The 17,835-nt window shown below is 31.2% G+C and overlaps 2 protein-coding genes across 7 annotated transcripts in view; one reads left to right on the plus strand and one right to left on the minus strand.

The window, feature by feature from the left end:
- LOC127723683 (kelch-like protein 2) overlaps positions 1 to 17,835 on the plus strand; it is a 102,193-nt gene that overhangs the window by 53,441 nt on the left and 30,917 nt on the right. The gene's annotated exons all lie outside the window — the stretch shown is intronic.
- LOC127723686 (perlucin-like protein) overlaps positions 1 to 17,835 on the minus strand; it is a 74,541-nt gene that overhangs the window by 17,270 nt on the left and 39,436 nt on the right. The window contains exons 1-3 of one of the 6 annotated variants that reach the window (XM_052230437.1): positions 6,987 to 7,250; positions 6,555 to 6,637; positions 5,985 to 6,066 (exon numbers count right to left, since the gene is read on the minus strand). In XM_052230437.1, coding sequence (XP_052086397.1) covers positions 5,985 to 6,066; positions 6,555 to 6,637; positions 6,987 to 7,056 — 235 coding nt within the window. In that variant the 5' untranslated portion in view covers positions 7,057 to 7,250. Of the gene's footprint in view, positions 1 to 4,851; positions 5,206 to 5,984; positions 6,067 to 6,554; positions 6,638 to 6,986; positions 7,251 to 17,835 lie in introns of those variants that run through there. The other 5 variants (XM_052230436.1, XM_052230433.1, XM_052230434.1 and 2 more) reach the window with 5 other exon arrangements.

The following is a 17,835-nucleotide window of genomic DNA, read 5'->3' on the forward strand; positions in this document are numbered from 1 at the left end:
CATGTGATATATTTTTTTTTTTAATTTAAACACATTGATTTCATGGACCAAAATATATAGGTCATGCTTAATTTTAATAGTTGATAAGGTCAGTGGTTTTCATGGTACTTGGCATTCACTACAAATACAAACAGACTGCCAGGATATAGCTATAAGTGCAGAAAGTGGTGTTAAACACCACCAATAAAGCAAAAATGCTGTGGAAAGATTGTTATCTGATTCAGTTTTTTAAAGTCTTTTATAGGTTACTATTTGGTATGGTTTCTTCTAATCAATGAAATCTGAACAGTGATCCATACTTGTTTACCACTTCCTTCTTTGTTCTAGGCTGGAAATTTGTCTCATTTGGAATTACTTATATCATACGATATATATTACACTTAAACTAAATAGGGTGCCCGACTCCGGGTGCGGGATTTCTTGCAATGTTGAAGACCCATTGGTGGCCTAGGGCTGCTCTTTAGTCGGGATGCGAAGATTATTTTTAGGGAGGTTTATAAATGCTTGATTTGAATATGTTTATTACAGCACTTAAATCATAATGGATAAGACGAATTTTGCAGAGAGATAGTAAATGGCAAATTATTTTCATTTCAAATATTTATAAGAAAAAGTTGTTCGTTTGTGGTGTTGATACTATTAGACAACTTTATATGGCAGTAAACAACTATTTTTGGAAAGATGTACTAAGATGCTGGGAAAAGATTATTCAAAAAGAGAGAAACTTCACTTATGAATCATTTTTATCAAATCTACTGTGGCTTAATAATAGCATTAAGATTGGCCATAAATCAGTATTATATCAAGAATGGTTCAAAAGTGGTATAGGATTTGTAAATGATATAATAGACCAAAATGGATCTTATATTATATTTGACCAATTTAAGCCAAATTATAACATTAACACGGATTTTCTAAAATTTGACAATGTCATTATAGCAGTGAAAGAGGCATGAATATATTTCACTAAAGGATCTTACAAATTATTTTGTACTTTTCTACCATCATGTCTACATAAAGGCAACAGTAGTATACCGCTATTTGAAATTCATAAATCGATTGAGAAAAAAACAAATCCGGGTTACAAACTAAAACTGAGGGACACTTCAAATATAAGAGGAGAACAACGACACAACAGAAACACAACACTAAAATGCAACACACACAGAAACGAACTATAATATAAGAATGGCCATTTTTCTGACTAGGTACAGGACATTTTGAGAAAAAATGGTGGGTTAACCTGGTTTTGTGGCTAGCCAAACCTCCCGCTTTTATGGTAATGTTAAATATAACATTAAAATGACAAGATTACATGACAGGGCTACAATACAAATAATAGCTATCAAAAGGTACCAGGCTTATAATTTAATACGCCAGACGCGCGTTTCGTCTACATAAGACCCATCAATGACGCTCAGATCAAAAAAGTTCGAAAGCCAAAACAAGTACAAAGCTGAAGAGCATTGAGGACCAAAAGTTCCAAAAAGTTGTGCCAAATACGGCTAAGGTTATATGCCTGGAATAAGAAAATCCTTAGTACTAGTATTTAGAATAATTCATACTTTTGCAAACAGTAAATTTATAAAAATGACTATATAATAGATATACATGTTAACACCGAAGTGGTGACTAACTACAGAAAAAAAACGAATACGTAAAACAACCTAAATCAGCACATAAAAAAGGCACAGCCGAACAACGTATTATATGTTAGCCGAAGAGATCGACGCACAATGTGACGTCACATATAAATTTCTATAAATTTCCAAAAAAAGGATAAAGTTCAAGATTAGGTTTGTAATACTGATATAACATGTATTAATAACAATGAAAATTACAATACTTATTAATATACAATTGTGGTAGTAATTAGATAATTAACTGTATCATCAAGCTATGCCGGTATTTCTTCTAAATCAAACTGTAAACCAAATACATCGTATAAATTTAGTTGATCCAAACAAAAGTCTTATAAATGAACTACAAGTATTTTTCAAACACTGTAAAGGATCAAAATATCTGTATTCTGTGATGACTTGAAAGAATGTTATTCCTACTGGACAGTTAAAGTGGGTTAAAATTTTAGGTAAAAAGAATCTGAACTGGAACCATTTTCAGACAGCCTTTTGCTGCTACTAAAATAGTAAATTACAGTGGTTGCAATACAAGATTAACCATTGCATTATTGCAACAAACCAGTATCTAGTTAAAATTAAATTTATTGATGTACATTTTGTAAAACAGAAAACGAGTCTAGAGAACATCTCTTTTGGAATTGCATTACTGCACAACATTTTCTACAGGATATTGATAACTGGTTCCTTTCCGGTGGATTAAGTCTCTAAATGAATAAATTAAACTCTCTTTTTGGAGACTCATGATTTTTCTTTATATTAAACAATACATGTATAATACTAGATGCTTTAAAAAGAATCTTTAGTTCCAAGCAATTAAAATAAAGCTGGAATATATGTATAAATTAGAGAGTATAATATCTGTAAAAAATAAAAGAAATAACTGAATTTTACAATGTATGGAAAGTTTTTGAAAACCTGTAATTTAATACATAAATATGCATATCCTGGCTGTTACGAAAGAAATATGTAAAGTTAATTTTTCAAATATTATTCATCATGAATATGTTACATTTAAAAAAAAATAAAATATAGATAGGGATGTAACTGGATAATTCCCTTTATTCTTTTTTTTTCTTCTTTTTCTTCTTCTTCATTTTCCACTCCTATACTATCTGTTGATTATTATTATATATTTATTTATCTATTTTCATATTTTTTATAACTTTATCTTTTGATCTGTTCTATAGAAAAATGTCAAATACTTTCAATTATAATGTATTTATAATAACGGCATTGTATATATGTATTTTATTGTATGCTTGTCATGTATATGCTTTATTGTTGGAAATAAAAAAAAAAAGAAAAGAACAAAGCTAGATGTTCTAGATGTTCAACCGCGGATCCAGCAATTTCGAAAAGGGAAAAGGGAGGTATCCAACCAACACCATGAAACGTTCACATAATTAAAAAAACTGTATATATATATATATATATTTATTAAAAAAATCGAGAAAAAGGGAGGGTTCTAACCGCAGGAACACCACCCCCTGGATCAGCCGATGATGTTCCAAATAGTCGTGCATCATGCTCCTATTGCCTCATGCTTTTAAAAAAAAGAGAATATTGCTTTTGAAGTTGAAAGTGCTACAAATGCAGGAAAAGTCCCATTAGATAAACTTTTGGTAGGAATTTTCCTTCATCTGCTCTATCCAGTAAACATCTGGTTCTCAATTAGTACAAAGCTAGATGTTCTAGATGGTCGGGCGAAAATCCAGCCATTTTGAAAAGGGAGAGGGGGTGTTCCAACCCCCGGAACACCATGAAACGTTCACATAATTATAAAAATGTTTTAAAATCGAGAAAAGGGAGGGGGTTCAAACCCAATGAACACCTGGAGGTTAAAAGTGCATACATATGCAGGAAAAGTCCCACCAGATAAACCTTTGGGAGGGATTTTCCTTCTGATTTACTTTATCCAGTAAGCATCAGGTTATCTGTCTAGTACAACTGCTAAGCAAAGAACTTTAGGCTTGTTATAGTATTTCAGCCACCAAAATGCTAGACAAAAACGTTTGAAACCAGTATCTACACCAACAATTCATTCTTTTAGTCCTAGATACATGAATATCTTTTATTGGTTGATATTGGCTTTTAACTAGCTTTCAGTAACTGCGAGTACTCTCAGATCGGTACTTTGTATATTTGGTGTTTTAGTAAGTTGTTTTGTGCTCAGTATCGATCTGATGAGTTAACCCTTTTTAACTGATTTTAACGCTAGTAAGTATGGTGTGCTGTTACACTACTGTCCCATGTTAGGGGTGGTGGATACCGGTAAACATGTGCCTTAATAAAAAAAATGGTCCAGGAGCACTGCAAGATATTATTCCCGGAGCAAGTACTGTTGATATTTCTATTGAAGACATTAATGTACTCCTCCATTGCCATGCTGTCAATGCGAGTAAAAAGAGGTAGTGTGTCCAAGTCAATGAGACTGCCGTAAAAAAATGAAACCAACCAAAACATTCAAAGATAACTATCTTAGCACTTAATGTCTGTTTTACAGCATGTGAGCTATCAGAGTACGGTAACAAAATCTTTTTTCAGTGTCGTGAATCAGATGTTTTCTCATTTGTATGATGACTGCCAAAATTATTCAAATACACTTTACAACTGCAATTTCAATAAACAGAAAGTATCAAGAGTGAAGGAGAAATAAGTTTCTGTTCCGCCTCTTGACTTTATGGCCAAAAAAAATGAATATCTTATATGAAAATGAAAGAGAACACTGAAAAACTGAAAGATTATTGTTTGCCTGTCACTTTCAGATGTCCACACACACACTTTCGTATGATAGTGGTTCAGTCTTCAAAAGAACTTTCGATGAAATCAATGAAACGATCACATAAAAATACAGATCCTGTGTCTAAGCTGACAACACTCCGTTTTACTTTCTGTTCGGGATTATTACATCAGCCAATGAAATTACAGATTTCAAATTTCTGAAGATTGTAATAATCTGACATAACCAGAAGATCCCGAAAGGACGTTGAAACAAAAAGTAGAACAGAGCATTTTCAGATCCTTGTACATGGTGTACGCAAAGATTGGACACAGGATTTGTATTCTAATCAGATTGTCAAAAAAAAAATGTTGACTGCAATAATCTTTATTTAGTGATACAATAACGTAAAAAGAAGAATTAAAAGCAGGAAATACATCAACTAATAGTAGATTGATCAATTGATTTATTGACTTTATTAAGGTCCAGAAACAAATATTGCATGCTTATATAGGACGAAATTGATAATAGGTTATATGATTAATATTTATTTTAATGCAGTCGCAAATAAGTTAGTCAGAAAGGTAGCTTGACAGTCAATTTAAAATAACAGAGATGCTCATCTTTTCTTTTCACAGACATATCCAGTTGTTGGGTACGTACAAGGTCTGTCATTCCAATTAAAACTAGTCCAGAAACAGGTATTCTTACAGTAGCATCCACAATTTTCACCTCTTCCACCATTTGGTTCAGTATATCTCCAATTGGTATACGATACAAAAGAGTTATCAGACCAACGCCAATGTCCTTCATTCTGAATGTCATTCATTCCAAGCCATACTTCGTCTGCCGAGAACAAGGAAAATATTTTAACTAAACCAATATGACAGTAGAACATAATATGTTTTACGACCTTATAAGACAGTTCTTAAAATACAATACAGCTTCATTGTTCTTAACGGTGAACTAAAACCATAACTGTAGTTCGAGGGTATGGACAAATAATTACAGAATTATTTCATAGTTTGCCAAAATTTACATAATAGTGTTAATCCCGACACATTCTGTAGGTGACTGTCTCAAATCAGTAGCCTGCAGTTCAGTGAGTGTCGTTATCGCTACCTATCTCTTTTTTATTTTTCGTTACTTGTTTTGTTCGTAAACTAATAAATGTTTTTTTCGGCCGAATTGTTTTATTTTTTGTCATGTTGGGGTCTTTTATTGCATACTATACGGTATAGCGTTTGCTCAACTATAGCCTATAGTTGCTTACTACTACGTCAACTGGACTCTTGTGAATAGTTGTCTCTCCTTGGCAATCATACCACATCTTATTTTTATATAGTGTAAGCACACATGTTTTTAAATATAATAAAAGGTCCATGTCCGGAGCTTGTTTTGAGCTTTATGTAGTGCCAAATTATCTTATTTCATCAAGATTATACAAAAGAAACACCTAATTATATATACTGTAAAAGAAAAGTAACACGGCAAAAGCGTTTACAGAGAGGGGCAATCTCCTAACACGGGTTGCGTATCTGTTTAATACATTACATGTAATATATTTTTGAATTTAATGTCGCACAAAGTTTTCTAAGCAGATGATTAAATAATGGTAAAAATACCTTTCAACTCTGACGTCAACCATGTCTCCTCTTGACCATTCTCAACCTTTACAAGATATCCGCCTTTATATTGACACTCAGTCTAAAACAAGTAAAATGTTATTTACAAATTACAGTATGGTAATCAATGGCCATATATGAAAGGACCAGCAATTAAACCCTGATAACCAGTCGCTTGACAAATCTTGACATATTGTATAGACGCCTGACTATTATGGAGTAAATGTTGAACTCTAGATATCTTTTTTGTTATTGTTTTGTTGTTGGGATGTTGCTCATTGACGTATACACTACTTCTCTGTTTATTGTCTGTATTTGAACATAAAGAACGCCAATGCCTATTTAACCAAAGCAATATCTATTACCCAGTCAGTTTAAGATACTTGCCTTTGAACGTTACGAATGCAGATATAATTTGGATATTTTTCAAAACCCCTACACCCGCTTTTCAAGCTAATATCACCCCCCCCCCACCCCCCCCCCCCCCCAACCCCTAATTTAATTTTCTGTTTGATACACAAAATTAACAAGCCGATCGTAATCTTGAATGAAGAAGTATGTTTCAATTACCCTAGCATCCATCCATGTAATTGGTTTGTAAACGAACAAATAACAGTGGTCTGAATATAACTTCCAGCCATTAGGACATTTTCCTGTAACGATATAAATAGAACTTAGGAGCTGATACACAAACTTATCGTCCTGGAAATAAGGAAATGTAAGAAAAGAAAAACAGAAAATGTCCTCCAAATGCAACTCAATTTTGCGGTCCTAGAATTTCGTAAATTTCCCCTACTTCTTTCAAATAAGGTATGAACAACATTGCACCCTTTACCATACTCCATCTAAAGCATTATCATTAAGTTTCTAAGCTAATATGATTAAAACTTTAGTTACTTTAACACTTTAATCGGATGTAGAACTGCAACAGACAATAACTGTTTTGCATAAAGTTTGAAAATGTTTTATCATGATGTAAATTTTGATCAAGCGTATACTTACGATTTTTCATTCTATCTAGTTCAAACTGCAATTTGTTCAATTGTTCAGTCATTTTCCTCCACATCATCATCCATGTAGACTCATTTCTTTTTTATTCGGCTAAAGATACGGTACAACTTGCAAGCAACACCACAAAGAAAACAAAAACAAACACCATTTTTTTTCGTTCAGTTGAACAAATGTGTAACGTATTAAAAACACTCAAACAATCTGATTCAAAGTCAGATCTATCGGAACTCGGTTACTCATCTAATTCATATAAGCATAACGAAATCGGAGATCCATATATTAATTTGATTGACACTTAATTTTCCGAGAATTTTTTTAAGCAGGAAGTGTTTCGAAATATGACAATTTACTGAATAATTACATGTTTGCGTGACAAATGATGAAAGCTGTTAGCTTGTTCATAGTATCAGCATTTTATCTTCTTTGCTCAAGATACGATATACGTAGCTTGTGCAACCAAGACAAAAAAAGTCATGGATCTTGAAAGGAGTAGAGCCACTAACCTCAATATATGGCCATTTAAAGGTGTATCTTTTAAAACTTAAATTGTTTGAGTAAATCTATTGTGTATTTATTTCTTAATACATCATTTTCGAAAGTATAATATGAGAAATTGTATAGGTGCTTCATATTTATAAAGAAACTAGTCTGAAAAAGGAAAAAAAATTATTTCGTCCATTTCCTATAAATGTGTCACCTTTCAGACCTTTTTTTTTTTATTTTATATGTGGCGCAACCCTTCGCCGATTGAAATTTTGGTTGAAATGTAAAGAATATGGTATATAAAGAATATTTCTGCAAAAATATTTGTGGGCGAGGGGTGGCGCCACTGTATTTTTTTTTCAGAAAACTGTCTTAACCTTTTGAAAATTGTGCATAAAATCAGGTTTAAGTGAACTATCCCTATATTTATGACGTCAAAAATAAATTATTCATGACGCAATTGGTGGAAATATCTGTTTAAACTGTCGTCAACTTCTACCAACATTGTCGCAGTTTAAAATTTTCAGATTTTTAGCCAAAATTATGAGTTAGTGAACCAACTGTTTTTACAAAATGTGAAACGATTTAAGAATTAGCAACTTTGTTACACTAGTTTTCCAATTGGAAATGTTGTACAAACAGAAGTCAAAACTTTATAGATCAATATACACGTGACAATAAGTGTAAATTGATACCATGTTTTTGATAAATTTATAACAGGTCTAATATTGATTTGTCCTTGAAATTCTGACATGTTGATACGTAATTTCGAAATATGCAAAGAAAAAGTAATACCTTCATGAATTAGTTTTCGAGATTGCATCTTCCATGTAAAAACACAAAATTGCATGTTTTCGAAAAAAAAAACCATTTACCTTTAAATGGAAAGAGATATTCCCACCCGGTCTTTTTCACAGTGTTCCTTACTTTAAAGGCCTTATTAGTGGGTCCAACCAATGCAGGCTGAATTCGATAACATATTTGTGAAACCATAGACACAGAACCAATAGAAAGCCGAAAACAATTTTCTGGCCACGTATACAAATGAATAATTGTATTGATGGACTGATGCGTTCATTTTATTTTTTAACTAAGAACAGGAAGCCTAGTTTTTTTTTAAACTGGGCATTTGAATTTAAAACCTCAAAGTAGATTTCGCTCGTGAATTAAATTTTCAACATGTTATTTTCTTAGAAAATACTTCCGATTTTGATTGGTAATAGGTATGACAAAAGATAGTTTTCTGTAAAAAGAATATGCAGTTAATATTATGCCGAATATAAAAAAAAATATATGCATAGATATATTGTTTATCTTTTTGTATAGTGTTCTTGTCTCCATAATGGTGTCTGACCTTGTAAAATATAGCGATTTTTTTTATGTCTTCTTTTATTTTCTTTTTTTTTACATTCCCCTCATACATAACTGAAACTATATTCCACACAAATATTGAAAAAACATCAATAAATTTGTATCCAAGTATCCTATAATCAAAAATCTCTATTTATACATCTTACTCATATCTTAGTATATTTTAAATTTAAAACTGCTTTTTATTATTCATTAACGTCTCTTTATAGTACTCATTGAGTAGTCAGTAGCAGAGACATGACATACATCACCGTCTCTGTTAATAGTTATCTAATAGCTATAGTAGTCTATAATATTTATTGTAGTGCAGTAGTACCATAGTTATCTTATTGTGATTTTGGGAAACATGGATTAGTTACTCTTTCCCTTTGTTAACAACATAAGATGGGTTTCTAACAAGCAGATAGGCAAAAGTTGCCAATTAAAGTTTAGATTTATAGATTTACCACTAAAAAACACACAAACAAAAGCAAACGTATCCACTATCAAAGTTATCAATAATAAGTTAAGTAATAGAATATAACCAGAAGCTAAGATTTAAGACACGTTAATTAATAGAATAACAAATTAACTGATTAGATGTCAATATAATTTGTTTTTAATCCTTATTTTTTTAATGTGTAGAAATTAATAAATAAATCAAATGACACTGAAAATTATATAATTATTATGTTATACAAATTTGCAATATTTAGTAATGATATATTTAATTTTCTTAAACGTAGGGATTCTATTATATGTGTCTGTTTGTAATAAAAGTTTACAAAAAGAAATTCAAAGTAAATATAGCAAGTACGTATACATCCTAATAGAAATTAAAAAAAAACGGTGCTTTGCTTTTGCGCAAATTGGAATTTCATTTGGGCAAAAAAATCTTTGATTTGTGCCACAAACCATATGTCATTTGCGTAGAAAGAAAATATTTCATGTATGCCAATGATACAGGTAAATAGTGCAAATAACAGATCTATATTGAAACGAAACTTAATAATAATGTTACAACATATTTATCATCATAAATCACATACGTGTATTTATGGCCTTCGGCTGTTGTCTGCTCTTTGGTCGGGTTGTTGTCTCTTTGACATATTCCCCATTTCCATTCTCAATTTTATTAAAACAATAAACCAAAATGAAAACTTTAAAGGTTTTTTAAATGAGATCATTGTACTTTTTACTGGTCAAAACCATGGTTGAAAGTATCATTCAATGTTTTTATAATAGTTTCCTGTGCACATCTGTTGTGATTCTGGCTTTGCAACTTTTCTGAATACATCTATGCTATGTGAACACTATTCAATTTTATACCCTTAAGTGACTCTCAGTTTTGTAAGAGAAATGAATATAAACTTACCTACGTACCCAATGGAGGGGATATATTCTACAAAACTTCTTGTACGAGCCCCGTATTCAGGATACAACTTATTTTAAAACTTTTCTGATATATTTCACCTATAAATTGGTCGCAAAAGCAGTAATTATTTTTGATGCAGATGAAATACAATCCTGTGGTGCAAATAACAATACCGTAGTTTTCCACATCTGTTGTGATTCTGAATTTGCACATTTTTGGGGTACATCTATGATATTTTTGTCCGTTTTATCAATACATTAGATATCCTAAATGTGATCTCTAAAAAAATTACAGACGTATTTCTTCCTCTATCTGCCTCCAAATGAATAATGTCCATTTTGTCACCTGGAGAATGCGAACACAGTGCAATTATATACCTTTAAGTGACTTTCAGTTTTTGTATGAAAAATGAGTATGAACTCACTTATTTACCCAATGGGGGGATAATCTATACAACAATTCTTGTGCGAACTTCGTATTCAGGAAACAACAAATATTAAAACGTTTCTGTTATATTTGACCTGTAAATTGGCATAAAAGCAGTATTTATTTTTGGTGCAAATGAAATACAACCCTGTGGCACAAATGAAATACAGCATTTAAAAAAAAAATTGGTGCAAATGCATCGCGCCCAAAAAAGTACAGTTTCAACTTGTGAGTGCATCAGGGAAACAAGAAATTTTCATATCTTTCAAGCTAATACTCTGATGTAATTGAAAAGAAATTAATAATTACATGACAAAAAGGTAATTTAATTTATTACTTTCAATTACATGTAATAATCTCAATTAACCTAGTGCTTTAGATTACTTTCAATTGTTTAATTAATTCGTGTAAGTACAATTATATTTTTAATTACTTAATGTCTGGCAATAGAAGGCAATATTTTTACCCTAGAAAATAGATATTTCTTTAGGGCAACAACGGGACTTTTGAACATTCAAGTGAGATTTCTGTGATTTAGCAATTTACGATTATTGACAATAACTTGGGATCAACAAGGATCTTCAAAATGCTCATTTGTTTCTTCGTGTGAGTGTTAATCCTCAATTTCCTCAAAATGAATTGTTGGGTTTCATTGACAGTTATTTGATATCCTACATTTCCCATGTCATGCTGCTTTTGCAACGTTAATACTAAAACAATTTTTATTTGTTTTTTATTGAGCTTAAGAGGATTTAGCTTGATTTGGCTACATGCACATAAGTTTCTCCAACTGTAAAAATATCTTCCTTTGGAATCAGATCAATGCAATACATTTTTCTTGCTATGTTGAAGACCCATTGATGGCCTTAGGCTGTCATATACTCTTTGGTCGGGTTTTTTTGTTTCCTTGACACATTCCCAGTTTCCATTCTCAATTTTGTTATTCTGTCAGTCAGGGTTAGCACGTATACAAGTCAATTTAATTTACTTGAAGATTTAAGTAACATTTACCTGTAGAAGTAAATTAGTAACATTATTAATTGTTATTATTTTTTTTTTCTGATTTCCTAACTTTTGTTTAAATTAGAGTTCAACCTTTTATCGTAATAACTAAACAAAGAACTTTACAGAACATCGGTATTAGGTAACTGTGCAAATATGACCTATAATTGACTTACTTCTCTAAATTGTAACTTGGATGGAGAGTTGTCTCATTGGCACTCATACCACATCTTCCTATATCTATATAAAGCCTTCAAAAATTGCCCCTTGGAGGCTTTTAAAATAGCAGTGTTTTAAAGATAACAGACAAACGAGATTTTCATTGCCCATGCAATTATATGTTAATGAATAGAAAAGACAACTATTAATTACAAGCAATTAAACATTCAGCTACACGTTGTAGTAAAAAAGAATGCCAGAAAAGTGGAAATATGATTTTTATTACTTATATATAAAAAAAAATGCGAATGTCTGAGGGATATAACTCTACCCCAACATAGTTCACCCGCAAAAGTAAATCAAAGAAACACTTCTATACCTATACCCCCTGACTGTCAGTTAAATTTGTTTAAAAATAACACCGTTATTATTTCATCAAAGGTCCTGTTAGATATTGCGACAGTTGCAAGCCTTCGGTTCCTTAGTGACAATTATCTACGTAACCGTAATTCTATTAATCAACTGTTTGCACAATAAAAGGATGACTAGTGATTCAAATTCCATTACAGTATTAATATTAATGAGGCTTTAAATCATTTAATTAAAAATTTAACAACTCTATATATTTATTAACTCATGCTCACGTAATACATTTTTATTCATTCTCGCTTTTCTTTTTTATTAATAGAATAACTTTTTTTTATTAATATATTTGTTCAAAAATAATTATATCACAGATTAAGACGATCTTACATTCCATTTTACAAGTTAGGATCAACATTTGGTTCCGCATTAGCCAAAATAACTATTTATTAATTTTGATTCCAATTAAATTAAAAATTATAAATTTTCATATATACTGTTTTTAGATAATTCTATTTGTACAGTATGGTTATGATGCCCTTTAAGTATGTTCGCTCCTCTCGTTTTTGAATTTTTGCCAGATATTCGGAATCTTCTGGTTTTATCCATGTAGTGCCATTAAAAATTTTGCCCGCAAACCCCTACTTTTCTTTTTATAATTTTATAACATATAGTTTAAAAAGCCATATTTGAAAATCTTATAAAATCCTTGTCAAAAGGTGCCAATGTTAAATGTATGAAAAATCTAGAGAGAATCACTTCCCGCCATATTTTCAATGGCTTATATCTCGAAAACAAGCACACGGACCCTTCAATTTTTTCTGCTATTTTAGTTCCTTTATTCTTATACTTTCAATTTATAACAGTCTTTAAAAATGCTTTTTATTTTGATACAGAGTAGCAAACATCCTTAAAAAGATAAAATGCTCATGTATCAATATTAATTAGAATTGTAGAGGTTATTATGGTATACATTTAGCTGTTTATAATCATTTCAAATGTATAAAGTAAGAATCAAACATGGTTGATCAGCACAGACAAAAGTTTATGGTTGGATATGTCATTCATTTAGGAATCTACAATAAAAGTATGAAAAATATAATTTCTTAAATTAATTTACAAGCTAACATTTTGAATGAAGATCACTTTTACAAATATTTTTTGATTAAAAGAAAGAATTATAACATACATGTATCAAGCTTTGGAAGGGATCTTTTCAGTGGTTGTATTTAATTTTGTGTTGTGGTTCTTTTCTCAATTTATGTAGAAAACTTTGTACTGATGAAGATATGAAATAAATATACAGCTTGGCATATTCGATTAATGTCACTTGTTAGTTCAACTGATTTAAAGTCTGTATGAATGGCTGGATTGGGTTTAACGAATAGAAAATAATGGACCAAGACTACAAACAAATGGGACAAAAAATAAAGAATAGAGTAGAATTATACCCCTACCCCCCTGCCACCCCCACCCACCACCACCACCAAAAAAAAGAGAATCGTTAGGTGCTAAAATATAAAGAATAGAGAAAAATGACCTAAGAAATTGAAAACCCCCATTCACACCCTACAGTACGAGTTATTTTGTGGTCATTTGACACCCATTGTTTGTAAATCATATCAATTTAATCTTTTCCTCCGAACTAAAAAAAAATAATCAGTAATGATGGAATCAAATAGAAAAACGTCTTACAAAAACACAGAGTGGACGTGGAAGGTTATTTATACATCCCCACAACAATAAGACACTGAATACAGATCTGATAATACTCGCAGTTACTTACAGCTAGTTCAAAGCCAATAACAACTAATAATATAAATCATGCGTCTAAAACTAAAATATCAATCAGTACACATTCAACATTCAATGGATTTATTGTAAAGACGTCATTAATAGTCAGAGAAAAACAAGATTGTGCAATGCCAAGATACAGGTATCGACAGATTGTAGAGCCAAGAACGTGTATATTTATATAGAAATAATATTTAGTTTGATTTTAATTTACTGACAACATAATCAATATAAATACTAACAAAAACAACATTCAAAGATTTAATTACAGTGTTGAATTGGTAACCTTTTAGAATAAGTTTATTTAAAAGATCAGTAAGTTTACCCGGATCGTTTCTAAATTCTCGGTTTCGGTAAACAACATCTCCGTAAAAATTAAGATGATCGACAATTGCTAAAATGGTGCTTTATTAATTATTTTCTCTTCAGATAATGTATGTATATTAACATCAATGTGGCATAGTTTTACCGGTGGCGTCACTAGTCAAGACTTATCTGAGCGTCCAGATGTTTTTTGGTTTTTTTTTGTGTCGTTGGTTCTGCGTCTCATTAACTTTAAATGTATACCTCACCTATGGCCTCATGTACATGTTTCAACCGTTTTATTTGATTATGTTACACATAGTCATGGAACACACACAGTCTGACTTTTTGGCCCATTGGAAAATTAATATTTTCCCTTTATAACAGGTTTAATATGTTCATTGACAATTATTGTTAAAACAGATTTGTTTACATTGTCCTTTTAAGGCAGTTATTTGCTACAAAGCGGTGTACACCGTAAATAACTTTATTCGAACAATCAGGGTGATTTACTTTTGAAAAAGGAATCATACATCACAAAGGAATATTAATGTATTAGTATGTAAATAGTATACTACATTTTCCTAGTGTCTTTTCAGCAGGAAGTATTACCATGATTACAAGAAAGGATACTACATCTTTACTGAATAATTGCATTTTCTCAGTTGAATTGTTTCATATTTTTCATGTCGGGGCCTTTTATAGCCGACTATACGGTATGGGTTTTTTCATTGCTGAAGGTCGTACGGTTGTCTATAATTGCTTATATCCACTTTATTTGAACTTTGGTGGATAGTTGTCTCATTGGCAATCATACCACATCTCCTTATGTTTATATAAGCTGATAGCTTGCTTTTTGTATCAGTATTTCATTTTCTTGGCTCAAGATACGATACACGTAGTTTGCACAACCAAGACAAGATATACAGAAGTCGTCAATCTTGAAACTTACCAAATGTGAAAGCATTTAATAAAAGAATTGTCATCTTTTTTTAACATCAGTTTTCCAATTGGAAATGTTGTACAAACGGAAGTCAAAACTTTTTAGATCAATATACACGCAAATGTTATGTTTACGTGACAATTATTGTAAATTGATAGCATGTTAATGACACATATCAGATCTAACCTTGATTTGTCCTTGAAATTTTTACATGTCGATACGCACTTTCAAAATATGCAAAGAAAATGAAACACCTTCATGACTTAGTTTTCAAGATAGCACATTCCATGTAAAAACACAAAATTGCATATTTTCGAAAAATATTCGAAAAAAAAAACCATAACCTTTGGAAAGAGATATTCCCATCCGGTCTTTTGCACAGTGTTCCTTAGTTTTAAGTGGGTCGAAGAAATGCAGGCTGAATGCGATAACAGATTTGTGAAATCACAGACACAGAATCAATAGAAAGCCGCAAACAATTTTCTTGCCACGTATACAAATGCATATATATATTCAGTAAAACACGTTTTTTTTTATGGTAGATTGATTGATTGGTGTTTCAAGCCTTATGTCATTTCAGCACAAAAAGCAGGCTTTATCTCAGCTATCTACTTTTTTCTTGCAATTTCGATACTATTACTTTCTTGAAGCATTTCACAGTCGTTTGAAAAGGGGGAGGGGGTTATATTTGTTTATGTGCTATTTTTTTTTTTAGCTAAGAACAAAAGTTATTTTGTTAATGCTAGACATTCGAATTGTACCTACCCTAGTAGAAAATATTCAACATGTAACTTCCATTGAAAATACTTCCAAATTCATGTAACCGATTTGATGACATATCATCGACTGACCAAATGACGTGAATCAAATCAACTATAGGTCATCGTTCGGCCTTCAACAACGAGCAAAATCCTTACCGTATAATTTATTTGTTTAATGAAGAACAGACAACGATATATGATATATTCTTAAAATATATTAACCTTTTTTCAAAAGATCTACGATACCGCTTATTCTTTAATTCAACATTTTATCTCAGGAGAAGTCATGAGGCTTGTTAGACACTCACATGTTTTACCGTTTTTTTTTCAAATTTGATTCTGAAAATCCAGTCAGATTGAAATAATAAAGACCTTGTAATGGTCCATATTTCGATAACTTGAAAGCAAATCTGTATTGAATGAAAATCAGAGATTTTTTGAATTAAAAAAAATCCATTTTGTCTAAAAAAAAAATTATTTGTGTGCCTGTTCCAAGCAAGGGGCCTATAGGCAAGCTGATAGTTCCCCCTTTTTTCCAATTTTTTTAAAGTCTTTTATAGGTTACTATTTGGTTAGGTTTCTTCTAATCAATGAAACCTGAACAGTGATCCATATTTTTTTACCACTTCCTTCTTTGTTCTAAGCTGGAAATTTGTCTCATTTAGAATTACTTATATCATACGATATATATTACACTTAAACTAAATAGGGTGCCCGACTCCGGGTGCGGGATTTCTTCCTGTGTTGAAGACCCATTGGTGGCCTAGGGATGTTTTTTGCTCTTTAGTCGGGATGCTGTCTCTTTGACTGATTTCCCTGTTTCCATTCTCTATTCTAATAAGTACGAAGATTATTTCTAGGGAGGTTTAAAAATGCTTGATTTGTTTATTACAGCACTTAAATCATAATGGATAAGAAGAATTTTGAAGAGAGATAGTAAATGGCAAAATATTTTCATTTCAAATATAGATAAGAAAAAGTTGTTCGTTTGTGGTTAGATACTATTAGACAACTTTATATGACAGTAAACAACTATTTTTGGAAAGATGTACTAAGATGCTGGGAAATGATTATTCAAAAAGAGAGAAACTTCACTTCTGATTCATTTTTATCAAATCTACTGTGGTTTTATAATAGCATTAAGATTGGCCATAAATCAGTATTTTATCAAGAATGGTTCAAAAGTGGTATAGGATTTGTAAATGATCTAATAGACCAAAATGGATCTTATGTTATATTTGACCAATTTAAGCCAAACTATAACATTAACACGGATTTTCTAAAGTTTGACAATGTCATTATAGCAGTCAAAACTTTATAGATCAATATGCACGCACATGTTATGTTTAAGTGACAATTACTGTAAATTGATACATTGACACATATCAGATCTAACCTTGATTTGTCCTTGAAATTTTTACATGTCAATACGCACTTTCAAAATATGCAAAGAAAATGAAACACCTTCATGACTTAGTTTTCAAGATAGCACATTCCATGTAAAAACAGAGGCATGAAAATCTTTCACTAAAGGATCTTACAAATTATTTTGTACTTTTATACCATCATGTCTACATAAAGGCAACAGTTGTATACCGCTATTCGAAAGAATGTTATTCCTACTGGACAGTTAAAGTGGGTTAAAATTTTAGGTAAACAGAATCTGAACTGGAAAAATTTTCAGACTGCCTTTTGCTGCTACTAAAAATAGTAAATTACAATGGTTGCAATACAAGATTAACCATTGCATTATTGCAACAAATCAGTATCTAGTTAAAATTAAATTTATTGACGTACATTTTGTAAAACAGAAAACGAGTCTAGAGAACATTTCTTTTGGAATTGCCTTACTGTACAAAATTTTCTACAGGATATTGATAA

This window comes from Mytilus californianus, unplaced genomic scaffold (genome assembly GCF_021869535.1).
Source record: "Mytilus californianus isolate M0D057914Y unplaced genomic scaffold, xbMytCali1.0.p SCAF_13, whole genome shotgun sequence".
Lineage (NCBI taxonomy): Eukaryota > Metazoa > Mollusca > Bivalvia > Mytilida > Mytilidae > Mytilus > Mytilus californianus.